Below are 27,428 nucleotides of genomic sequence, written 5' to 3' on the forward strand. Positions count from 1 at the left end.
TCCCCCAGCCTCAGCCAAGCTTTCGTCCCACCTATTCTTCTACTCTTACCTTTTTCTTCCCAACTCTGCATTACAACAGCCCAAATAACCAACGTAGCAAATTCCAAACCATTCCTAGGAAAAGGTGTCAGAGGAAGGAAGAAGCTAGAGGGACAACCTCAGAACTCTTGATAGCAGACAGCAGGAGGGTAAAAGCTAACAAAACCCACATGTTCATTCATTCTTTCAACAAATATTTATTGATGCCGACGAGGTTTCAGGCACTGAGGATACAGAGTAAGCAACACATATGAAAAGCCCTCTCCTCATGGAGCTTAACTTCCAATGGAGAAAGATAGACAATAAATAAAAAATACATAATTTGTTAGATTGTGATTAGGGCTATGGAGAAAAATAACCCAGGAAGGGAATTAGCGGGTGCTGAGGGTATGGAATTTCAAACAACATGCTAGTAAATTTTGTCCTGTCACATAACTCTATTACTGCCCCAAGGATCTCTGAAGCTCCCCATCATTCTTAGATTTGCCCCCATGAGACTGATCAGAACACACCCAATCAGTCTTCTACATTACTCTTCAGGTGTTGAAAGCTGGCTATCACCCTGCACCGCACCACAAGTCTCTTTTCCAAGCAGCCTCGAATCCTTAAATTTTTTCTCAAAGGGCCTGGTTTTAAAGCTGTTCATCATTCTGGTCACACTATTCTGTTTATGTTATGTACATTTTTTTACATGTTGTATCTAGAATAAATGTAACATTATCACTGTGACATGGTCAGGGCAGAACTGGTGGAAGCTAGCAACACTTCCTTTCTAAGCTCGTGTGCCCTAAGGTTACATCTACTCTTTTGGTGGCTACTTCATACCCTTAACTCCTAGTGATCATGCCTCTAAAATTCCTAATTCTGTGCCATATGTGCTACTGCTAAGTCATGGCTTCTCCATCCTGTATTTGTGCACTTAGCATTTGAGAGCTGGTTGTGGGTCCTTAAATTCATCCCTATTCAGTTTCATCCTGCTAGATTCATTTTTTCTTACCAGACTGTGAGGATCTTTTTGGATCATCCAACATATCCACTATTCCTCCCAGCATTCTGTCATCAGAAAGAAAGATGAACCATCTTTATTCAACTCATGGAGTAAAATATTGAAGAAGGCAATACCAAACCATCTTTCCACATCCCTTCATCACCATCATTCAGATACCGTGTATCATTCTTTATTTTGTCCATAAAAACATGATAAAACCACTCAATCAATGCCTGGTAGACATATAAGCAATGTCGACCACACGTTTTTGTCTGATCAGTCTTTCAAAACAGAAAATCAAGTTGGTCTGACATACCCACTTTCTTGTGAACTGCCCTGTTTACTTTCTTTGAGGTGCACACAAAGCAGCATCCTAATAGCCTGTTATATGATCTCGCCCAGAACCAGCATTGACCTCTCCAACTATAGCTTGTGAAATCTACTTCTTCCCTTTTTGAAAAATCAAAACTGCATTTGCCATCATTAATTTTCCAGCTGCTCTTCCCCTCTCCAGATTCCTCAGTAATTGATCACGACTCAGAGTTCTCATTTTCGGTGTTTCTCAATTTTTAGGAGAATTATGCAAGCCAGATGGCTTTAACTCATCCTAATTAACATATTCTACCATCTTGGGCTTTAACTGCCACTACCTTATATCCTTTCCATTCAGTTCAGTCCTGAGATCACCTTCTTTGACTGAGAAGACAAGAATAATGTAGGAGTTGAGAATTTATATTTTTATATTATTTCATAATGTTATTAAACAAGTCCCTTACAGCAGGCTTGGCTTTTCCTTAACATTTTCTTGGTTCTAAAATATAACTAGAAATACTTTTCTATTGCCCATAATATTCCTCACTGTCTGAGTTTTGAACATGACTTAGGTCATTCTTTCCACTATGATTCCGTTGTGATCCCCCCTCACATTCATCCTTGACTTTTGAAGAAACCCCTCACTGACCACTGCACTATTGATCAGTTTGTTCCTCCTTCTGAGCTGGATGGTCCTTCTGGTTCTTCTATGGTCCCATATTCCACCACCACCACCGCTCACAATCACACACGTTGAAACATATATGTGGATCATTGAGTATTTGTTGAAGGAATGATGTGCAGGACTAACACACTGGACTAAAGAGAAGGTGGGGAGCTTCTTCAGCTGGAAGAACAAAGAAACAAGCAGAAACACTCAAAGGATACAGAGAAGAGAGTGACCAGAGCCGTTTGACTAAAGAAAAAGAGTTTCCACAGGAAGTGGTGGAGCATATGCTGCAGAAGTCATTGAGTTGTGATGGAAAGCCAGGCTAAAGAATCTGAGTTTTATTCTATTTGACCAGGGAAAAGACATGCACGAATATGTGTTTTAGATTATATTGAGGTAATAAAGTCAATATGCGTTTTTAAGTTGTATTGGGATATATTCTAAGAGATCACTTAACGTTAAGTGAGTCTCTGGCCTGGAATGCTCTAAATATTCACAGTGGAGTTGAGGTCATTTAGACAACCAGAAAAATAAATTTTTAAATCAAAATGAAATTTTAATTGTCAGATGAATAAATGTTGCTCAACTTATCTGAATGCCTTTACTATTGATCAGTTTATTCATCTTAATAATCTTTTAAAATATCAAACCTTTCTACCATTGGAGGGAAAGCAATTTAAGATGACCTTCCAGAGAAGTAAAATATAATTTATGAGATTGACTATAATACTTTATCACTGCTACCATGGAAACCAACAGCAGTTCCCCTCCTCATTGTAACATAAACCTTATATAAATTAGGAATTCCTCCTTAAACTGGGTTCTTGTTCAATACAATCATTGGCAACAAAATGTAATTCAAGAAGTCTGCCTGGCTTGTGAATACAAAATGTTGCATCAAAAAACAGCCTACAAACATGCATGTCATTAAAGCATTTATTTGCTTTAGTTTCAGGTACATAAATTCCTGGCGTTTCTGCTTGAAAAGTCCTGACAGCTGAAACAGCAGGAATTCATGAACCAGTAAGTTATTCTTAGAAAAGCCATTCAATGGGAAGTATACTAAATGGGCTCATATCTCAGATCTGAATAAAAAGAGGACACCACTTGCCAAATTGTCATTTTTCTGAGTTTTCTCTCACATGCGCCAAGCTACTATTCTGCAAAGAAGAAAGCAGATACTCGAGGATGAAGTTAAAATTCAGCAGCCTAAATCTGAGATGAGCAACCTGGGACTCTAGTTCTCTATGGGGTGCCAGCAAGCTGACTAAATTTTGAAGACTAAAGGCTGTTTATTAGTTAAGGAGTTGGAGTCTTAACTCATGTCAGTGAAGGCAGATAGACTGTACAAATCAAGTGAGTCATGGAGATCAAAAGCACAAGGTCAAATTCATAATTTATGACTGCACTCATCTCCTCTAGATTGACAATATCTAGATAAAATGTGCATTGAACATTTTGAATTAATTATCTTGAACAAAATGTAAATAGCACTAGTTAGGTAGTAAATTTTATATTTAAGAGGAACTTCGATATACTTATTCTTTTTCTGTTTTCACTTGCTATTGTAACATAATTCATCATATTAACTTTCATTACACCACTCCATGGGCTCTGAAAATGCTAAAACAGATATTGATCTATATGGATTCATTCTATTCACAGCAGAACTTTAAACCAAAAGCAGATTTTATGCTGCAACGTGAAGCATCTCCTCACAGACGTGGTGCAGGGGGAGGGGAGTTGGAATGTCAAAAGGTCACACTGGACTTCAAGTTTACTTTGTAGGATTGAAATTAATGCTTTATGTATCACTGTGGAGGTAATGCACGTGCTCTGTAGTATCAACTTTTTCCATATGGTGATACACAGAGAAAATGACAATATTTGTTCAAAACTTGGGGTAAAAAATGGGTTTGCTGATAACCACTGGAAGCTGATCTTGGCTTTACCTGGCTACCTTGAGGACTGAGGGCATCAATACCCTGGCACAACATTGGGAACGCAATGACCCAAATGGGAATCTCTGCTAGGGAATAATTGTGGTGTAACAAAATTCAGAGTACAGCCAGATGCTGAATGAGCACATGTTCTACCAATAGTTTTGTGGTAAAGTATCATAACAATTAAGAAAGTGTTGTGTAATATCTTAGGAACCAAATCCAATCAAAATAAGAGATACGGAAGCCATTCAAAATACTATTCTGTCGTTAGTTACTATTATTGGTGTGGGTAGTTCCTGCCCCTAAAAAGGCCTTTGGAAAATATGAATTCAAAAGGGCTAACCTCTGGGCCGGCCCTGTGGCTTAGCGGTTAAGTGCACGAGCTCCGCTGCTGGTGGCCCGGGTTCGGATCCCGGCGTGCACTGACACACCGCTTCTCCGGCCATGCTGAGGCCGCGTCCCACATACAGCAACTAGAAGGATGTGCAGCTATGACATACAACTATCTACTGGGGCTTTGGGGGAAAAATAAATAAATAAAATTATAAAAAAAAAAAAAGGGCTAACCTCCCATTGTATATGAGCACAGGAAACGGAAATTATTTACTCAGATACTCCCGACAGTGCTATTATTGAGTCAGTACTGTATTCCATATTGCTAAATCGTGTCAGAGGTTAGGTAGACCACGATCCTGTGAGCTGGAGTTGGTGTACCAGCTCCTGTTCAACTATCGATGCCATTTGTGACCCTGACCACCTCGCTGACTCTAACTTGCTTTGTGCTTCTCACTCTGCATCTCAAAATAGGAAAGAATAAGACTTGCCCTTTCCCTTTTTCATGGGAATAGAATGAAGAGAAATGAGGAGGTAAAGGTGGAACTCTGGGCTGAAAGAGTAAGAACGCTCAGCAGTGAGACACTAACTGGTCTCACCTGGCGAGCAACCCCTGCAAGTCAGAACAAGATGGCCACCATAGTTCCAGTTTGCAGAAACAAGACTAGTTCTCTCCTTAAACACAGCACATCGGAGATCACTGATACAAGCAGAAGATACCCAAATTTCAGTGCATGGATGCTGTGGGGACAGCCTGCGTTGCCTGGGTTAATAGCCATCCTTTGTTGGCAATGCCTCTGCCTCCCAACGTGAGAATGAGACCTGGTACTTTATAAGCCAGTTTCACAAATTGACTTTAGGTGAAGAAAGTGGAGTGGACATTCAACAGCCTAATAAAATACATAAACCATAACCACAACCACATGATTCCTCTGTCTTATTCCTACCAGATATCTTCAGCACAATTGTATGAGATACATATCCAGGAAAGCATTTTTTGGATTACATAACCTGCAAATATTGTGAGTAACTTCTTTATAACTAGATTATAAGTACAATTTTAAGTAAAGCTCAAGAGGGTAGAATGGTGCTTTCTTAAGGCTTGACTTGGTTGTAGAGAAATGAAAGGAATAGGTTATCACCAACTACTTACATTAGTTATTACACCAAAAGAAGTAGTAAAAGGTGCCTAGTTTTACCAGAAAACAGATATAAAGACTATCCCTAACCTGTCTTTTCCAGCTTAGGTCATTTCCACAATATTTTATTTTTTCTAACCCTTGCTAACTTACCTATATACTTTCATAAAATGCTAGTCTATTATGGATGTGACCAAAAAGGCCAAAAGCAAAAGTTCCTCCACAGATTTATTCTACTCTTATAATCAAACATAACATAATATCCCAAATCATCATTTGTGGCCACTTTCCCGGCCCTGGCCCTGCTGTGGCACACACTAGGCTGTGATTATCTGGATCTCCCGGTTGTTCCTAGGTTTTCCCCCTCTGCTCACCAGTAGAGTGCTTTCAGAAACAGATGTCCATACTTCATAATCAGCAGCAGCAGCTCCTATTCTAATTATATGTAAGTAAAATGGAGTACTGAATTTGCCTAATTAACTCACCCTTGCTATTTTTAGATATCTCAGCCACAACTGCATTACAACTCTCAGACCTGGAGTATTCAAAGACTTACATCAGCTAACATGGCTGTAAGTATTCTGGCTTTTCCTTCCCCATAAAGGATCATAGTCTTAATGACGTACATCAATGCTCACAGTTTCCATCTATTTATGTATCTTGTTTATTAGACTTATTTTTCTGATTGTCACATAATCTGGAGGACTTTACCAAGCAATTCAGATAACGGCATGCCAAATCGCAGTTGTATGAAAAGAAATCTATGCCATGCTTTTTCAGGTGGCCTTCTGAGCCCAGCGGTAGGCTTGCTAAGCCATCCATCCATCCAGTGTTCACCTATAGCAGGGTTTCTCAACCTCAGCTCTCTTGGCATTTTGGCCTAAATTCTTTGGGGTGGGTGGAGTACGTCCTATACATTTTAGGATGTTTAGCAGCATGTGTGGCCTCTACCCCACTAGAGGCCAGTGGCACTCGCTCTCAGAGTTGTGACACAAAAATGTCTCCAAATTCCCAAATGTCCTTTGGGGAGAAAAATTGCCCTCTGTTGAAAACCACTGACCTAGAAAGTAAGCAAATTAAGGACTTTTTTGATTTCTAGAGCATTCATAGAAAAGTCTGAAAACATGGTAGCTTGTGGTGTTTCGCCACCTTCTAGGCTGAGCCACCAGCTCCATCCCAAGGAGTCTCACATCAGATGTCTGTGTTTTCATCAGGAAAATGAACAAGGAGCAGTTAGAAGGCTCTCTGTGTCAGTTTGCCTGTTTTTTGTAAGTCAGCCTGGTCTAGTGGAGAAAGCCAGGACTTCAGCTCCATCCAGACCCTCGTGTATGCCATGCTTACACATAAGGCCCTATGCTTAATGTTGCAGGCAACTTTCTCAATCTTCCTAGGCCTCCTTTTCGTCATCTGTAAACTATAATCACAATTCCTTTCTAAGAGTAATGTTGTGAAGATTATATCACATAGCATACATAAAGTGCCACATGCAGAGCGCCTGCCATGTAGGAGGTGCTCAATGTAGCTCCCCTCTCCAATCCTACCCTCAGGGACCTCTAAGAGTAAGAGCAAATGGTACCTGGCTTCAAAGGCAACAAGAGAAAAGAAGGCCTATTTACCTTTGGTCTATGTTTTTCTAGGAAAATCCCATATATATTTAAAAACAGTGATTTGAATATACAAATATTTTGACTCTTTCACCCTCGAAGCTCCAAATGAGTTTGTTTGTACAGACGTTATTAAATACATCATTTAAACACCATGAGAGCAAAGAACTATTTGTGATTTCCTAAGAATGTTTTTTTCATTTATTCTTCATTCAGTCAATCAGTATGTCAAAGCATGTATGGAGCCCATATTCTACCAAGAAATAAGAGTAGCTTGTGCTAGACCCAGGTATCCAGAGATGAAGGATGTAACTTGGGTCTTTAAGTCCAGTGGGAGGTGGACGCAGGGAGAGAAAACAATTGCGATGGACTTAAGTGCTGGGGTGGGGTTGTGGGAATTTGGAGGAAAGAGATTCTCCAAGCACAGGGTGAAGGAAAGGCTCCAGGGAAGAGAGACCTGAGCCATATGGAAAGGAAATCAAGGAGGAGAGTGGTGGGGGGGTGGACAGGACCGTCATGGGCCTTTTATTTTTCCCTTGTTTTGTTTCACAAATGTCTCTAACGTCAGAAATGTTTGTGATATTTTCTGTCAGAATTCTAGATGACAATCCAATAACCAGAATTTCACAGCGGTTATTTACTGGATTAAATTCCTTGTTTTTCCTGTAAGTATTCATCTACCTTTCAATACATCTGTCTATAAATTGCAACGACATCTACACTAGCTTACAAAAAGGGCTTTAAAAAATCAAGCCCACTAAAATTTGTATTAGTCAAAACCTCTCCTGTATTTCCAGCCACAATTACTGTTGCTACTTCCTAGCCATGGCTCATGGTATATTTTAAGCCTACCAGTTGATTTCTTTTTGATCTCCTTTAATTTCCTTTAGTCCCAAAGCATGTTTTTATTTGCTGTGGTTGACCAAAGGTAGTATTCATTTTTTATCTCCTAACTACATTTAAATCTGTTAGACTGTCCCAGGAGTTCAGCTGCAACTACATTTTTAACAGAGGAAAACGTGCCTTCACTCAGCAAAAGTCTCTGAAAATTCCCAAATCTTTGTCCTACCAACAGAACTGTTCTCATAATTACATTTTCACTGTTTATCAATCATTGGAATGATTTATCAGCAGGAGATTATTATGCTCTTTTACAGTTGATCACATAGCATCATTATTTTTCCATTTGTCAAGAGGGACCACAGTATGATAAATTAATCATGTAGCTTAACATGCTCATGAGGTGTTTTCTTTCCCCAAATGCCCCCTACTATCACTTCTTAGATTTAATGCAGTTCCCAATGTGGCCCTTGAATATTGTAAATGATTAATGTTTCCCTTAAGAAGAAACTTTGGATGCATGATTCTGGAAATGATTGCAAATTTGAAGTTTAGGAGGAAAATTCCCACGAACTTCAAAATATATGCCCAATATATACTTTTGTTTCATCTCATTAAATTAAGCTGTTTAATATTTATTTCTAGGTTATATATCATACTTATGCATTCATAGTTTCTTTGACATCTGCTCCCTTATCCGTGCCATACACGTATCTAGAGACCGTTTTGAAGAGGTAGTTATATTTATATTTTTCATCCTAATGTATTGATTTTAGCATGCAAGTTTCCAATTGTGGAAATAGTTCTTAAAGTGGCAAATTATATTGTTTCTAATTAATGTCTTCTTTGTGTAAAGGTCTATGGTTAATAACTACTTGGAAGCCCTTCCAGAGCAGATGTGCGCCCAAATGTCTCAACTCAACTGGATGTGAGTATGCATTTACGAACCAGTTTGTTATTTGCCCAGATTAAGGAAGGTAGCCCTGAAGTTAATTCACAATTACATGAAAAACCCATCTATCTTCTTTCCAAAACCAAAATCTGATCATTTTACTTCCTGGTTTAAAAATCTTTTGAGAATTCCTACAGGTGTGAGGGTAAAGTTCAAGCTTCCCTCTAGAGCACCCAAAACCCCTCATTTTCTATCATTTATTCCATCTAGTCTCTTTCCCTGCGCCTCCTCCTCACATGCCTTCCTTCCAGATGCACCACACTACTGGCTTCTGCAATCAATTCCCTGAGAACATGTTGTTCCTTCAACTTGAAAAGTCTTGCTCCTTTATTATTTTAGCCAACTCCAATATTTCCTTCAAAAGTCAGCTTAAACACCACCTCCATGAGGCCATCCCTGACACACCACCCAGTTCCAGTGGCTGCCTCTGTTCTCCCATTACACCATGAACAGACTTCCACCACGCCACCCATTTTCTACACCGCACATCTGTCTCATGGTATTATCATCACAGAACCCTTGGTTTACTTGTTTGTCCCCTACCTCTGTAAATACAGTGAGGACAGAAACCTACCTTATGATTTCATGCCCCAGCATTAGCACAATGATCAGCATATAGTAGGTGCTCAACAAACCTTTGTTAAATGAATATGTAAATCATTTCCACTCTTCAACCAACATGTTTAAAACATTCATTTAAGTTACTTCATGGCTTCCCCACCACTACCCACCATTCTCTGTCACGTTCATCTTCACAGTCCCCTGAGACAGGCAGGATGGTCACAGGCAGCGATCTCCTGCCCTGTGAAAATGTTGGTTGAGTCACCGTCCTCCAGAACTCTTCTCCTCATACCCATAAGATGATAAAAGTTTAGTACCTTAGCTTTTGATCCTCTATGAACTCCCCTCAGAATTACTTGTTACAACACTACTAGGTGGCCTTGTGTTTACTTACTTTCATTTTTTTGTATTTATTTATATACCTGTTATCAAAAGACTTTTAAGATAATAGATGTTTCGTATAAGGGTGCCATTGTTAAAAATGGAAATAACGATCTGAAAAACATGAGAGTAAAACTCATTGAGAATAGATGACAAAAGTACTTAGAAACTAAACAGGCGCATACACACAGTGGGAAAGAAACAGGAAAGAATAAAGGCAGCAGAAAGAGAGCAGGGCCCGGGCCCGCCCTCCCGCTGCCCAAAATGGGCGTCAGCAACAGGGAGTTTGGGAACCACATGCACACGCTGGGGTCCAGGATAGTCATCTTCGCTCCAGGCTCCCACAAACACTGGGGGAAAAGACAGACACCCAGCAAAAATGTGAAGTCAGCAAGATTGCCTGATCACAAATGAGAAAGGGCCTTTAGGCCTTTACACTAAGAGGGCAGAGAGCTGAGAGGTCAGACTGGAATGACCCAACCTTAGAGGCAGAGAAAAACCCGCCCTGGCCAGGCTCCTCCTCCTCGCTTGCTTTCAAGTAGGACTATTGCTCACAACTCCCAAGTGTTATACTTATGAGATGTAAAAATACTTTTCCCATTCTATGTAACAATATTTGGACTTTCAAAAGAGTATTTATTATTTTTAATCACTGTATTTTAAGAGTGAAAAAAGTAGGGACTTCCTACAAGACCTCCAAGATGGCTTTAAAACAAGATTTGATAGGCAATGACAAAGAGATTGGTGATTTTGGTGTGAATGTGAGAAAGGTTCAGAGGCAGCAAAATAGCTATTGTCATATAAGGAAAAGATTGTAGGAAGCTGACTATAAAAAGAAGTTAGGAGACTTGGCAGAAAAGTCAACTCTGTCTCATCCCTTGGCACTGCTGGAATTGGTAATGTCAGAGTGTTCCTGAAGGCATTCCGTGAGTCTGTGAGATGCCACTGTCCTGAGGTATTACCTGGCAGATTACCTAATCTCCCCACTAGTGCTTCTCCAGTGTCAACCTGCATCGTAAACAACGAGAGGGCTTAAGACAGATGGCTGGACCTCAGTCCTAGAGTTTATGATTCAACAGATCTGGGTGGAGCCCGAGAATCTGCATTTCTAATAAGTTCCCAGGTGACACTGAGGCCATCCCAGCCACTCCCAGCAGCGCTGCACTCAGCATCAGCATCACTGAGACGTGGTAGAAAGAGCAGTCACTTTCCATCACGCAGAGCGGGATAGATACCCTGACTCCGCATTCAGTATTTGGAAGACAACTTTGGCCCGAGTTTCTCCTTCAGTGACATAGTGACAAAAATATCTACCTGATTTGTGGGAATGTGAGAACTTAACAATCTATGACACCATGGCTTAGTGTCTAGGCTGTAGATTCAGACAGAGCTGTGTTAGAAGGTTAATTCCACCACTTACTAGCTGTGTGACCAGAAGAAAAGTGAATTTCCAAGAGTCTCAGATCTCTCATATGTTAAATGGCAGGTAGTTATGCCAGCTTGGCAGGAGTCCTGTGTTGTGCACCTGATACTGTAAAAGCCCATAAATGGTAGTTACCACTATCGTGGTGGCAGTATCATGATAATTAATAGCATGGTATCCAGAACAGAGAGACACTCACTAAATGTTGGGCTGCCCTTTCCCTCAATTTTGTTAAGTTCTAACATGAATTGGAAGGGGAAAAGAAGTATAATGTTAATTATACTAATTCTTCAATAATGACAAGGGAAGCATTAAAGATTGGAATGAACTAAAGATAAATTGGAATGAAGTAAAAATAAAGTTCAGAACTGTTGTAGCAATAAGAAGTGCTTCTAGACATATGATTTGTGCAAAAACATTAAAAATATTTTTCCTCCATGCCTTTTTAGGGATTTGGAAGGCAATAGAATAAAATATCTTATGAATTCCACCTTTCTGTCGTGCAACTCACTCACAGTGCTGTAAGTATTCAGGGACTTCAGTAAATAAGGGGAAACTCAATAGATTTGGAAATTAAAAGAAAACGTCGACAAGGAATTTTAAAGTAGTGTTTTGTTCACAGCCTTGGTCTGAAACTGCAATACTAGAAAATGCATACATGGATTTATTGATTTTGATGGTGGGGCCGAGCCTTACGTGTAGCTGCCATTTAAGTCTCCAGCTGGTCTCCTTCTTTGAAAGCAATCATCATTTCTGTGCATTCTCTCAGCTGAACTGGTACCTAACCCCGTGATCACCAAGGAAATGAGATAATGCATGTGAAAGCGGTTAGCTACACAACAATTAGTTGTTACTGCCAATGACATTTATCACTTGATGTCTCTCAAAAAAAAATAATTTTATTCTAAAGGGAAGAACATCTAATGTATTCTGATTGGCCAAAGTTCTGATTGCTGATTACATTTTTTATGGAGGTGGGAAGTCAGATGAATTTGTTAATTGGCACATTTGCACTGATGAGCTTAAAAACACAAGAATTTTACTTTTGTTTTAATCATAGTTTTCCATATACAGTGAGCACTTAGTAATGTTTGTTTGTTGGATGGGTGGTTGGAAAAGAAAACTCAGAGTATATCCATTTGTAGTGGTCTCACCACTTTTCTCCAACAAACTAGAAGGTAAGGCTATTGCCAGGTTGCACATTTACCAATGAGATTGCAGGTTAGCACATTTAATGAGAAAAGAGGCTCCCTCACTTAGGAGATGCAAAAGTATATTCTTTTTCTCATGGATAATGAGAAAGGACACTGGAAAACTAAACAAGTTGCATCAACACCTTCTATTTTACAGCTCCGTGTAGCTTTTGAATCACTTTCATACCCATTATCTCATTTGTTAACGCCTGTGCAAGGCAGTTGGCTGCCGACCCCCTCTTTTTGCCATTTGTCTTGGAGGATTCCATTTCTAGACAAAGGAAATGTAAAACCACTGTCCCTTCACCAAATTTAAAATTTGTTTGTGGCCCCAGAAACTGCTCTGGTGTTGGTTCGAGCTTTGCTCTTGCTGGCCTTCCTCTTCTAAGGAATGTGCATTAAACAAGGTTCCTCTCCAAACCTTCTCTGACAATGAACAGGGTCCAAATTTGACATTATGTATGTGTGTATTGGGAAAGAACCACTTTCTAAAACAATCAGAATCCAAACCAAGTGCAGTTTCCTAGACCATATTATACACTCAACACCTCAAATTACTTATGGCAGCACTTCCTGAAGAGAACGTGTGGCTGTCCTCGGTGAGAAACTCCTGCCTTTTGTTCCACACCAGAACACGCCTCGCTTTGAGACTTCAAAGGAGGCTTATTAAATTACACCCGGATCAATGGCCTCTCCCAATGAGAACTGATTATTACAGCAAACACAAACCAACAGTGCTGACTCTCACCATGTCTTACAGGTTTCTGCCTAGAAATCAAATTGATTTTGTTCCAGAGAAGACATTTTCTTCATTAAAAAATTTAGGAGAACTGTAAGTAGCATTGTCTACTAGGAAAATATGATTGCTTCTTCAAAGATTGTAAATTTAAATGGCTAGTGAGACTGCTTTCCCACTAGTAGCAATCAAAATCCTGTAGACTACTGGATATTCAAAATCAATTAAGAAAACCAACATTATCCTAAAGTCAAAAACAAATTAAAATCAGACAGTGGGCTTAATATGGATTTGGCCCGCTCTAATTTCCCTGTCGATTTTCTTTGGGTGATTTCATATATATGTGTGTTTAGGAGCAAATGAATTTTCCATAGCTCCTTAAACAGAGATCATTATCTCTAATGGCTGCAGTATTGTTAATTCTCCACAAATGCTTGCTGAGTGAATAACTGACTGACTACAATAATATTAATTAATTATAACTGAACAAAGGAACAAAGACACTTATTATCCCTTGAGGAATTATGACTTCTAGAGAAGATGAAGCAAATATTAATGTCTAGAATAAGGATTAGGCTCATTGAAAAATATTCAGAGAGCTCATGTAACTTTTTCTGTTCAAATATGTTTTGTAGATCTAAGCCTTTTAAAAAGCGTCTGTCTTGCTATTAATTCATCACTACCCACATAATTGTGTATGATTGGAAATTAAAATTAAGTATGTTATCTTACAAATAGTGATGATTATGATAGAGAACTCCTCCTCCTGATCTGAGGCCTAAAAATGGAAATTAATTTCTTGATTAACCTCTTACCCATTCTTTATACCTTGTTTTGAAATCCAGAAAGGACTGGGAAAAATAACTCAATAAGAATAATTTGAAAAATAATTCACAAATAATTAAGATAATTCCATCTAACTAATGAGTACCATAAACCAAATCCACAAGTATTTATTAAGTGCCTGGTGTGCACAAGTCACTGTGTTAGAACTAAAAATATTATCGTTTCATAGAAAAAAATTAAATGCAGCTCACTCAGAAGAGCTCGCTCACTTCTCACGGGGGCATTCCTGATCAGATCTAGGAAGATGGATATGGATTTGGGTTCCAGGGATGGAGAGGAGAAGCAGCCCAGGACAAACAGGGGCATGTTTAATATACAAACTTCGGGAAACACTGGGATGGAGTTCACATTCTGAAAAATATCCTGATCTTCCTTTTATCCTACACTTAAGCAGCTTCTCTGTTTCTTTCTCTCTCTCTCTCTCTCTCTCTCTCTCTCTCTCTCACACACACACACACACACACACACACACACACTCCAAAAACAGAACCCAATTAAGAGACACTAGCTTGCTTTTTTTAAGACCACCAGTAATCCATTCCAATCCACTTAAACTAAGAGAAATTCAGAAGTTAATATAATAACTTGAACAAGGCATTTATACGTCCTGAGTTTACAAACATATTAGATAATTTTCCGTTGCCTTCATGACAGCAAACCCCTCCTGGAGTGGAAGAAGCACACTTAGGTAAGCACGCTAAAGTCTTTTCCCCTTAAAAGATCGTACCTTATTTTTCAATGTAACACTTTCCAGGACATTTTCTAGATGTGTGAAATCGTCATCTTGCTCTGTTGTCACTCTCTCTCTGATCCGTGCACACCTGTGGCTTTCTTTCTGCGCCATGACCCAGGTGTGCTCCTCCCATCTGGAGCACCAGATCAGAATTCCCAACTGACAGGACGTCTACACTTGGATGTCACGACAGCACCTCAAAAGCAACCTGTTAAAATTAATTTATAGATGACCCTTATCTCACTGCAGCTTCTTTCCCTACACTTGCCATCTTAGTAGTATCAACATCTTTCCTGGCAGCCAGGCTCAAAGACTGCTCCCTCTCCCTCTAACTCTCTTTACACTTCAAGTCCTATCAGACTGTAAGCCCTGCCAGTGCCCCCTTAAACCCTCATCTGCTCTCTCCGGTCTAGAAGAGACCTCCTGCCAAGTCTCTGTCCCCTGACTCTCTGACTTTTCAGCCTATTTTTTATGCTTCTGACAGAATTATCATCCCATAACCCAGAGCATATTAAACCATTGTCCTGCTTAATGTTCTCCCTCCTTGTTGCCTGCTGTTTAGCAAAGTCCTTGACACAGTTCTCCAATGTTAAAGTTCGGAAGAATCACAGAGCATACTGGCTTTAAATGCTTGTTACCAGGCTCCCTCCCCAAGGTTCTAGTGTGACAATTCTGGAGTGGACACCGAATGTGCTCTTTTTGTAAGCATCCTCCTTGATTCTGTTGCCTGGACCATACTCTGGGAAACACCGCCTTGGAAAGTATTTATGGCCCTCCCATTTTGTCTCCATGCTCCTTTCCAGGCTCCCTTCCTCTACATCTCCCCATACTTTACATCCTCCACTCACATTGGACCGCTTGCTGACTTCTAAACGCGTCATTGACTTCCAAGCATCTGTTTCTCTGATCCTGCTTACCCCGTACCTGAAAATCTACTCTTCTTTTATTCCATCTATGAAAATCATCAAGCTTTGTTCAAACACTTCCTAATTTCCCAGGCCATGTTCGACACCTCCTTCCTCTGTTTTTTATCTGAACCTCTGTAAAAGCACTTATTTCAATCTTTCATTGTTTATAATCTAGTTGTTTACTCTAATTGTACGTTCTTTAAAGAAAGAGCTAAGTCTTAATTATTTGTAACTCCCACATATCAATCAGCAGCTCCAAAGCATCAAAAATAGATTAGATCTTTTTTTTGACTCAGGCAATTTCACATCTGTTTCACTTTTAACATCTTCTCTGGCTCAGAAGGATATTTTGAACTCTTAAAGATTCCTGATTCCTTCTGATCCTAACAAATCTCTTTTCCATATTCTGTAGAAACACTTCCCTATGATTCTTTCTGGATTGGATAGTCTTATTATATTTAATTAAATTTAATTAAGTTCTCAATTTCTTTTAAAAAATAAAAATATATTAAAAATTTGTGAAATTATCTGTTCAAGATTATCTGGGCATATATTATGTGGCCAATATTATCTTAGTTGGAATGCAAAATAAGTACAAGACATAGGTCTTGACCTCAGAAAGCTTATAATATAGTTAAATAAACAAGATATCACATACATGAACCACATAGGAATCACAGAAGCAATGAATTGTCTAAGTGTACAAACAGTACCTAAAACAGAGGAAATTAATCAAAGTAGATATTGAAGCCAGGTTGGGAATGTGTTGGAGAGTGGCTGAGAGGAAATTCCAGATAGGAACTAGATGAGCAAATTGTCACATGTCTGAAAAGTGATAGAAAACATATCCCTTTGGCTGACTCACATTGCCTTGTTGTGTAACAAGTTATCAGGTTGGTTAACTTGAATCATATTTTCTGTTACGTCAAATGGGATGATATTAAGTGAGGAGTAATAACTATATCATTTATTTCCAATGTAATTGCTTTGGGTTTTCACTGTCACCAACAGGGACCTGTCTAACAATATGATAATGGAGCTACCACCCCACATTTTTAAAGACTTGAAGCTTCTACAAAAACTGTAAGTTCTTGCTCCTCCATCATCAGCTTTAAATGGCCACATCTTGAGCTTCCAAAATAATAACATCCTGTTGCTTCTTTCCTCCTTCCTTCTACTGGTACAAAAGGAATCTGTCATCCAATCCTCTTTTGTATCTCCACGAGAAGCAGTTTGAAAGTCTTAAACAACTTCAGTCTTTGTAAGTGAAATATAATAGTATGTTCATTATCATTTCAGTGGATGTACTTTACTTTGAATCACATTCATTTTTAAATGGGTATTTTACACATAAGAAGGCTTTTAATTTGCGCATGCATTCTCAGACAGTTGTGAATATCATTGTTACCACCAAGCATATACTGAATGACAACAAAGTCTCATTTTTTACCATTCAATATGTATAAGGACCATTTCTGTGTTTGAAGCTACATATAGGTTCTTTCTGAAAACTAGGTTCATACGGAAAAATCTCATTCTACAGTTTTCACAAAGAATTAAATTTGCAATAGTTTTGTTACTAAACAGTCAGTAAAAAAAAAAAAAAAAATTATGTAAGACTTACCTCCTTTCCCCTTTCTTACAACAATCTACTTGGTATCAGTGTACAGAACATGCTCTTTACTTTTCAATCAGTAAAAAAAAAAAATTATCTCACAAATATGAACATTCAGACAATTAATGTTGTTTAGTATTTTAAAATTTCAAACATATTAGGTTTCAAATGGTGTCAAGAACTCTTCCAGTTAGCCTTTGAACGTCAACATACCTTTCCCATGAATAGCCATTGTTGATTAAAGTTTATTTGTTTTTACACAGAGAGCATACTATATTACCTGATCTCAGCCTATGCCTTTCTTCATTTAATTCCAAAGACCAATCCTTAACATCACTTTTTATTTTTTGCTAAATAGTTTTCTATTTTAAATTAATGCAAGGTTTAGGTTCTCTCTCAGTAGATATTAGTGAGCATCCACTGATGAAAAAGACTTTGTTCCTGCTCTCAAGAAGCTGGAATATTAAAAAAAAAATCAAAAAATACAAATAATACATTGTTTTTAAATATAAGAATAGACCTCAGGTTGTGGAAAAATCAATTCTTCCCTTCACTCACCACATACTGACTTCCGAAAGCCAAAGAGTTGAGTTACCACAACATGCCTCTCAAAAAAGTCAAAGTAGTAACTATATACTCCATGCTTTTCTTTCTTCATTTCATTTCTTTCTTTATTGTCTCATTTATTTTTTCTAAAGATTCATTTACACCTTTCTTTCACATTTATTGGCCACCAACTTACTCATAGCACTGTCTTAGGCATTCAGGATATAGTGGCTTCTGCTCTTTCGGAAGCTATAGGCTATTAATCAAGTAATCACTTGCTCCATGTAAAGCTAAAACTGTGATAAGTCCAAGAGAAAGCTAGAGAGCAAAAGAAAGCAGAAGGGGAAAAAACCTTTTAGAAAGGACTCAAGGGTTTCCCGCAGGAGGGGCCCTGTCATGATTTAGTAGTACAATTACTCCCCTAAGTTTCATTCCTGATTGCCAAAGAGCAAGGTGGTTGCTCTATGAAGGACTCAAGGGGCAAAAGAAAACCTAGAACTGTGTCAAGATTCTTATTCAGATTAGTCAAAAAGAAACTGAGAGGGAATCAAACATCTTTCAAAATAAACCTTAAAAGTAAAAGACTGGTTTTTTTAGATTGTCCACTCTCCATCTATGTTTCCTGAGAACAGGGCAGACTCCCTTAATTCACGCCATCCTAAAGAGCTCTTCAAAGAATCCATATTTGAAGAAGTTTCTGGATAAATGAGGAATATAGGGGTTATCACTGGAGCCCTCTAAGAACATCTAATGGGGACTGGAGGAATTAATGGAATTATGCTTCCTACTGTTGTCTCAGAAAACGATTGTCCTGAATTGGAGCTCCTCTTACAGCTTCCATGGTTTTCTACCCTAAAAACACATAGGCCAGGAAGAAACGACTATATTTAAACCCATAAAACTCACTTCAGTGATATTCTCAGGTTGGAAATATCAGCTCCTTTCTGAAACCCTCCACTCACATGACATGGTTTATAAAATCAAACTACAGAGCCAATTTCATAATCACACAAGTCACCACTGCCATTTTTAAATCAAAGAAATGAATGAGAGTTCTATTAGAATGTAATTCTGCATATGAAGTGACAAAACCATCGCCAACTGATAGGAGGCATAAATGGAAATGGCAATTTTCTAAGATAGTTTACTGTAAAATTTTCATCCTAATTTGAGTTGGTAACATAAGCTTTTGAAGCATGGTATTTAAGATATGACAAAGAATGGAATTATTAAAAAATTAAACCCTAAAAACATGAAACTTGTGTATATTTTCCAGAGACTTGGAAAGGATAGAGATTCCAAATATAAACACAAGAATGTTTCAACCCATGAAGAATCTTTCTTACATGTATGTATTTCTGAAAGAATGGAGAAGAAACCATGGTGAAATGTTGCAGATGTTCTAGTGTAAACTATCTAATGTATCACTGCAATGTGTTTTTATGCAAGAAAAGTCTTTTTATTGAGAACTTTTTAATTTTGTCACCTTTGGTCCCTGTTCAAATAGAGTTCAATATTATGATGTGCCGACATGAATGACACTTCTCTCTGGAAACACGCTGTTTATCCAATTGAGGCCCAATAAGAGATCAGGGTACCAGAATGCCACATATTACACAAGATGAAGTCACTGGCTAAATGGTACTCAGGAGACCTGGAAACATTAATTCACCTCACATGAATGAGCAGTCGGCTGCTCTAAGATTTGAGCCCTTAGGAAGAAAGGTGCTATATAAATTCCAGGTGTTGTTACTGTTACTAAGTGCACTACAAAATGGAGGTAATTAATCTTTATAGTAGTTTTTGATAAGTCACTTTAATATATTTGGCTAAAGTGCACTGTGTAAATTGTGTTAATATATGTGTTTATGACATGGTCATTTCTTTATCAACTGTGTAATCTATGTGTTCATAATTTCAAAAATTAACCATTGTTATCCACAACAATAGGGAGAATTCGATGTAAGATTACAAGTTGGGTGCAGCAAGTGGATGAAATGGTTGGTGTGAAGGTGCTCTTTTGGGAGAATATTTTGTTTATGTCTGTGCAGTAGGTGTGACTATTAAAAGACAAGTATTTGATGCATATCCACATGGTTTTCATAATTTCTCTTTCTGTGGCACCAATAGGTAAATATTTAATGAGGCTGTCATTTCCTTGTTGCAGGCAGAAAGTGAGATCTTCTTAGAATAGAGAAATTCAACCTTTTTAGAACTTGATGGAGAAGCTGCTACTTTAAATATGAACCTCAGGTTGAGGTCAAGAAGGACCCAACAATTAACAGAAAATGTGTTAACTTAGTTATTTCCCTACTAAGTGACCTGGTTATTCTTCTCTCATCTTCCTTGTCCACCACTGATTGAAACACCTTAACCTCATAACCCCATCCATTCCACCTGCCAACCGTTGCCATGGCCATGGTGGGAGGAGAGGTTGAACCGTTGAAAGACGCTCGCTGGCTCTATCTGAAGACAGTGGACATAATGAAATCCTGAAAGAATGAAGAGGTCAAGTCAAGTGTGTGCCAGGGACTCCAGGGAAGGAGAAGAAAACAAAAGAATTATGTGTCAAGTTCCTTTAATTGGATAGATGATACCAGGAAGCTAGATTGTAAGCTACTCAAGGGCAGGGATTGCCTCCAATTTCTCTCCCTACATACCCAGCACTAAATTATCCATCATTCATTTGCTCATCTAAGAAGTGGAGTACTTTGTTGAGTACTTCCCATGTGCCAGGCACTGTTTTAGATCTGAAAACACAGGAATGAATAGGAGAGAAAAGTGTATGCTCCATGGAGTTTCCATTTAGCTTTGAAAGCCAGAAAAGAAACAAAAAAACATATAAATAGTTAATAAAAGCTATGAAGAAAAGTATAGCAAGATAAAGGGGTAAAGAGTGGATGTCGATGGTTCACACAGAAGTCAGAGAGATGTGACATTTGAGCAGAACTGAATGGAGGGACGGTGCAGCCCTGGCAATATCTGGGGAAAGAATCTTCCAGGCAGAAGGAAAAGCAAAAGCACCACACTAAGAAGGGGTTGTCCCTCGCTTGTTTGAGGATTAGAAGAAGGCCAATGTATCTGGGTAGAGTGAGCGATGAAGGGAAGAAAGTGAGGTGGATCTGGGTGGTCAGGGGTCCAATCACGGGAGGACTTGAAGTCATGGCAAAGCAAAGCTTAGTATAACTTGCTAGTCTTGCAACTGAATGGGGAGATGACAAAAAAAAGGATTAGAGGAAGAGAAATTAACTAAAAGAGATGGTAAAAGAAGATAAAAATGGAATGAGTTTTATGGGAGAAAATCCTAAACACACAGTTTTGGGGAATGGCAATAAGCCAAATGACCGCCCGAATTCAAATGCTTCCAGATTCCACACCCCTAGATCATAAATACATTGATCGCAAACAAACTTATATTTTCCTCTAGAAATTGTTTGAGTCCTTCCAGGCCCTGGTAAAAAATCTGTGTTTAAGGCAGCTGCTTCTCCTCCTAGCTCCAGTGAGACTGAATTTTCCGAGTCTCAGAGACCCTCCCTTCCTGCCAGTGTCAGGGAGAAGGAGGCTAGTTTAAGTGAGTTTACTTAAAACTAAGCACAAGACAGGAATGATTTTAGTGAGCTACTATAGGTCCTTTGCATCCCAACCCAAGCCCCTGAATGTTTGCTAGAGATCTATTTAACACTGTGTGACAATTTACTTTTTATAATACCCTAGAGAATAATCCAATGTGACGGGGAAAAATAGAGTCCTGGAGACTTCCCATTCTCATGTCCTTCCCTGACTCACCTCAGGCAAGCTATGGAATTTCTATGTCCTTTGGGTTCTTCATCTTTAAAAAGAAGAACACTGCCTAGAGTAATGTAATATTTAATGAAGAACTCTATAATTATATAACCACTACTAAGCAAAAGTAAACAATCCTGGTGAAGTTGCATACCTAACAGAGCTGAAGCCCTGACGGGATTGCAACGGTAGTTTCTGTGTCATTGCTGTAAAGTGACTCTTTTTTCCCTTTGACTTTAGTTATTTCAAAAACTTTCGATACTGCTCCTATGTTCCCCATGTCCGAATATGTATGCCCTTGACTGACGGCATTTCTTCATTTGAGGACCTCTTGGCTAACAAAATCCTCAGAATCTTTGTGTGGGTATTCGCTTTCATAACCTGCTTTGGAAATCTTTTTGTCATTGGCATGAGATCTTTCATTAAAGCTGAAAATACGACTCATGCTACATCCATCAAAATCCTTTGTTGTAAGTATGTTTTCTGTCTAATAGATTTAGGAAATCTGTGAGCTGTGAATTAGATATATATTGGCCTTCAACAAATGACATTTAGTATGAATTATTTATACTGGGCAATTTTTTTCTAAGTATGAAAGTACTGTTCTCTTTGGTTGCTCTGTTCTAGATTGCATGAGTTTGCAGTGAGCTAGTACCCGCCCCTGGGAGTTATGTCTGGGAAATGGGGTAACAGGGAGCCAATGATCAAGGGATGGATTCTGGGGGACAGGTTCTGGATTATAAAACTAAGCTTTGCTTAACCTTCAATTACAATAATACCTATACTCCTCAAGCCCAGAAAATTATTCCCTTTATTAACTATGCAAGTAATACTTGTTTACTGCTTAAAAAACTAGCGCCCCGCCCAACAAAATTACCTCCCCACCACCATTTTTTTCTAATTATAAAACAAAGGTGTAGTGTGGTGCTTTAGAAATAGTAGTACACCTTTCGAAGTCCATTGGCTTCTAGGTACTATTGTAGGTGTTTACGTTAGTTCGTTTAACACAGTGTGAAAGAAGGAGACCTGATCAGAAAACTAAAGCAGAAATGCTGGGAACTCCCCACATACGCTGTATTGACTCTTCAACAGGTGCAGACTGCCTCATGGGTGTTTATTTGCTCTTCGTTGGCTTTTCTGATATAAAATACCGAGGGCAGTACCAGAAGTACGCACTGCTGTGGATGGAGAGTTTACAGTGCCGCTTCATGGGCTTCCTGGCCATGCTGTCCATCGAAGTCTCCGTCCTGTTGCTGACGTACCTGACTTTGGAGAAGTTCCTGGTCATTGTCTTTCCCTTCAGTAACATTCGCCCTGGAAAACGGCAGACCTCAGTCATCCTCGTTTGCATCTGGATTGTGGGATTTTTAATAGCTGTGATTCCATTTTGGAACGAGGATTATTTTGGAAACTTTTATGGAAAAAATGGAGTATGTTTCCCACTTTATTATGACCAAACAGAAGATATTGGAAGCAAAGGGTATTCTCTTGGAATTTTCCTAGGTAAATTATATTTTTCATTTCCTGGATAAGTGTAATTTTGATAGAAATACCATAAATTTCAGCAAAGGCATATTTGTCCATTTCAGAAACTAAACAAATATCGTCAAGACTGTGTCCTTTCTTAAAGAAAAGTTCTTGTTGTGTATTTATAGAAGTTTTTTTAAACTTTTTATTATAGAGATTTAGTATGGAAAACAAAAACATACTGTCTGGATCTCTGGATTATCTTTTTATTATCTGTAAGACCCTTTGATTTCATGTTCCCACATTCAACTATGAGCTGGAAGAATTCTAGTTTAGTGCCTTGTCCTGTGACCCTACCAAGTTATTTGAACTCATTTTTTTTTACAATCTAGGTATGAGTTAAATAAATAATAACAATAAAATTCTGGAAACTCTCTAGCATGAGAGTATCTGAATGGAACTACCAGGAAGGTTTTTTGCCTTTTGTAAACGCAGCTCCAAAGTCAGCAATGTAAGGGTGCTTAATAAGACTTTGCTTTTCACTTTTCTTAATTCCCCCTAATTTTTAGAAAAGAAAACCTTTCCTTCTCTGTTACAAATGAATGAGCAGTTTATCCCTTTATGGTTAGAAAACTTTTTTTTATTGTCTAACATGCATCTCTCTTGCTTAAAATGAAGGCCAGTCCCATGTCCTCTCTTTAACTAGAGCAGTATTATCATTTCAATTCCCCCTCTTGTCTTTGCCTCTCATCTAAGTAGTCAACAGTCTATCATCCTTTCTCTTTCTTCAAAATATGCCTCTGTCTTCTGTTTCTTCCAGTGTCTACCTACTGCTATCATCCTCATTTACAACCTTACTACCTCAACTCTGAATTATCACATTAGCCCTTACTGGTCTTTTGGCCTCTGTGGCCTTCTCTCTCCTATTTACCTGTTCAGTACCCGAGTACCAAAAGGACTGTGCATGCCTCTGCTCAGAGACTTTCAATGACTCCCCGCTACTACCAAGATCAAGTTAAGCCCATCACAAAATGGCCATAACCACCATTCCCAGCTAGTCTCCATCTATTCCTTCTCTTCTTCATCTGAAAAATAAAACGCTTTATTTGCATCATTTTAATAATACTACCCTGTATTATAGCTATTTTTTCATGGATACGTCACTCCCAGGATATTGTAAGCCGTTCCTAGCATAAGTGCACTTCATGGAGACCCTCCCCCTCTCTCTCTCTCTCTCCCTCTCTCACACACACACATACACACACACACACACCACATTCATTGATTCAACAGGATTTATTAAGTACCTACTATAGGCCAAGCACTATTTTGGGTACTGGAAATACAACAGATCAGCCCTCACAGACCTGCAGCCAGAAAGGAGGATGAAGACAAGTAAACAAGTCTTTACGTCACAGGCTGACGCATCCCATGAAGGAGTACAGGATGTTCTAGGAGCCCCAGATCTGAGGACCAGGGAAGGCTTCCCAGTAGAAATGAATCCAAACTGAGGCCCAAAGGATGAGGAGGCATTAGCCAAGAGAAGGCAGAGATTGAGTTCCAGAAAAAGACATAGTGGATTTAGAGGCCCAAAGCCAGGGACTAGGCCCAGATGAAGGGCAAAAGAAGCTCAGTGTGGCTGGATCTTTCAGTTAAAGCATGGGGGTCAGCTAAAGGGGTTTTAGCATCTGTGATATATTCCAGGTAGATAAAGAGATAGCAATACACATACGTGCACACACATCACCTATATATACAGAGATAGCAGTACACACACACACACACACACATCACCTATGTATGTGTGGATTTCCTATGAGAGAAGAAGTCCCAGAGCCCTTTGTTCTGTTTAAAGAATATAAGAAAATGCAGTTTTTTTAATTAATTTTTTATTTTAGAATAGATTTAGATTTAGAGAAAAATTGCAAGGATACTATAATTTCCTTCTACCCCTCACCCAGTTTCTCCTATTGTTAACATCTCACATTCCTATGGTGCTTTCAGAGCGTACACTTTTGATCCTTTCTATAAATCTGTTTTCAGAATTTGCACCAATGGATAATCTTTAACAGTCATTTTATCTTATTCTTAACTAAACTTTCTGACAAGAAGCCTAAGATAAATGAATTTCATAAAATCCCATTGTATGGCTTTGCAATGAGAGTCCATGGAGTATGAAATGTTTTGGATAAGAACAACAGAACACCTTAAATTTATAGTATTTTTCCTTAGATTTCACCAGTCTTACATACAGTCTAATTCAGATGAACATCTTTTTAACAATTTTGAAATTATATGCAAATTTTTTGTTCACTATAAGGAATAAGATGATCACTCAGGATTTTTATTATAGCAAAAATATAACCAAGTGTCTAAGGAGTCAGCATTATAGGATAGCAACATTCAGTGAGAATCTTCTGAACATATTTGACCCTAAAAGAGTAGTTCATGTAGTTGAATTTTTTATTTTTTCTTATTCCTTTTTTTCTAAAACAATTCTAAACGGTTCTGAATTTTAGTTTAAATTACTGCAAGCAATCTGAAGAAAAATAAACAAACTTGTATTTTTGTTCTATGTATTATTTTTATTTGACCAAAAACAAGAGAAATAATGTTTCTAAAGCTATTATCTCCTTGATATTCTAAGGTTATCCTATTCATCTTTATAAGATAAAGGTGTACAGTCATATTTATTTTTTGAGATATACATATGATTACAGTTTTCCCTTAAAGTTCGAATTTGCAGAGAGCTAAAAATGAAAATAGCTTTTTTCCTGCTTTAAAGAAGCTAAAATTTATCTCATGATATACCTAGATCTGAATTTCAGAAGTCTATAATTCTTCATACAGGGTTTATGTATCTGAAATAGCTTTTTGATCTGGCAAACCCAATTCCTTTAGCTTATTCGAGCTTATAGCCTTGGATTCAAGGTTTTAGCTGATTACCACTGGGCTTATACAAAAGAATGCTTTTTGAAAGTACAGTGTAAGTGGCACCATACTGAACACCTAAGTAACACAATATTTTTACTGTTGATTTATACACTTGAGATGTTAAGAGGTGTGCTTTTCCCAACAGGTGTGAACTTGCTGGCTTTTCTCATCATTGTGTTTTCCTATATTATTATGTTCTGTTCCATTCAAAAAACTGCCTTGCAGACTTCAGAAGTGAGGAATCACATTGGAAGAGAGGTGGCTGTTGCAAATCGTTTCTTTTTTATAGTGTTCTCTGATGCCATCTGCTGGATTCCTGTATTTGTAGTTAAAATTTTGTCCCTCTTCCCGGTGGAAATACCAGGTCAGTCCCTTCTACTATTCCCAAGTACATTGTGCCTTCTTATGCCCCTTGTTTGACGAAGCCAGAATACAGTGCCTTCCATATGGTAAATTCTTCATAAATACCTAAAACTTCAATACAAAGAGCTATTATTTCCCTCAGTGTTTTATAATCAATATTCTAAGATAGAAACAGGGTCATGGTGCAAACCAGAAAAGAATAATGAAAAAACAGGAACTAGAGAAAAACTAAGTCTTAGTTTGTTTTTCTACCTGAGGTAGACAGTGGTTCTTAGCCAAGAGTACACATAAAAAATCAAAATATACATGCCCAGATTCCACCCCAGGCTTCTGGATATAGTTTATAGGGGCTAAAGCCTATATATGGATGTTTTGGAAAAGATCCCCCTGTGATTCTGAGGCACACACCCCTGGTTAACAGCCATCAGTCTATTTCACAGTCCTAACCAAGTGGTTGTCACACTGGGCTCTGTAAGTGCTTCATCCAGAAGGCCAGGTTCCCCACCCACGCCCGTACTTCCTTAGTTAGGAATTTACTTGAAGCCCTTTCTGGGATCTAGAAATTATAGCCATCCTAGGGGCCAAGGCTTTAGCCCAACTCTCAGTGAAACAGAGTTTGGGGCCTTCTTCAATTCATTGATTCAGCCTATTGCAAATGTATTTAGGGAGTTCATCCAGGGCAGGAATCGTGTCTTATTCACATTGGTATGCCAGTGTCAAGCATGGAGTTGACGCCATCGGAAGCCCTTATAAAAGAAGGAATGTACAGCTAACAAACAGCTGCAACAATATATGTCCCTCTGGCTTGTACACCAAGTCATAGGAGACCTTGTCAAATGTTTCACTGCAAAATGGCACACAACATCCACAGCATCCCCTTAATCTATCAGCTTAGTCTCACAACAAGGCATAGATGTCCCTCGAGCCATGTGAGAGATGGAAGCGAAGATCAGGATGGAGATCAGGGCAGACTACTTGGGAGCCTTTGCTAAGTAGCAAGAGCAGAAGCCGTAAGAATATGTGTGAGATCAATCGGGGAGATCCAGTCGTGTGTGAGGAGCAGAGTTAACTAAATATTAATGGTTATAGGTGGGGAACTTGATGAACTGTCTCCAGTCT

General features: G+C 38.6%; 1 protein-coding gene across 1 annotated transcript in view; it reads left to right on the forward strand.

The window, feature by feature from the left end:
- RXFP2 (relaxin family peptide receptor 2) overlaps positions 1 to 27,428 on the forward strand; it is a 40,833-nt gene that overhangs the window by 9,651 nt on the left and 3,754 nt on the right. The window contains 12 exon segments of the mRNA XM_058547679.1: positions 5,236 to 5,307; positions 5,925 to 5,996; positions 7,622 to 7,693; positions 8,725 to 8,796; positions 11,635 to 11,706; positions 13,139 to 13,210; positions 16,613 to 16,684; positions 16,791 to 16,862; positions 19,039 to 19,110; positions 21,786 to 22,015; positions 22,638 to 23,048; positions 26,092 to 26,310. Coding sequence (XP_058403662.1) covers positions 5,236 to 5,307; positions 5,925 to 5,996; positions 7,622 to 7,693; positions 8,725 to 8,796; positions 11,635 to 11,706; positions 13,139 to 13,210; positions 16,613 to 16,684; positions 16,791 to 16,862; positions 19,039 to 19,110; positions 21,786 to 22,015; positions 22,638 to 23,048; positions 26,092 to 26,310 — 1,508 coding nt within the window.

Source organism: Diceros bicornis, chromosome 9 (assembly GCF_020826845.1).
Source record: "Diceros bicornis minor isolate mBicDic1 chromosome 9, mDicBic1.mat.cur, whole genome shotgun sequence".
NCBI classification, from domain to species: Eukaryota; Metazoa; Chordata; class Mammalia; order Perissodactyla; family Rhinocerotidae; genus Diceros; species Diceros bicornis.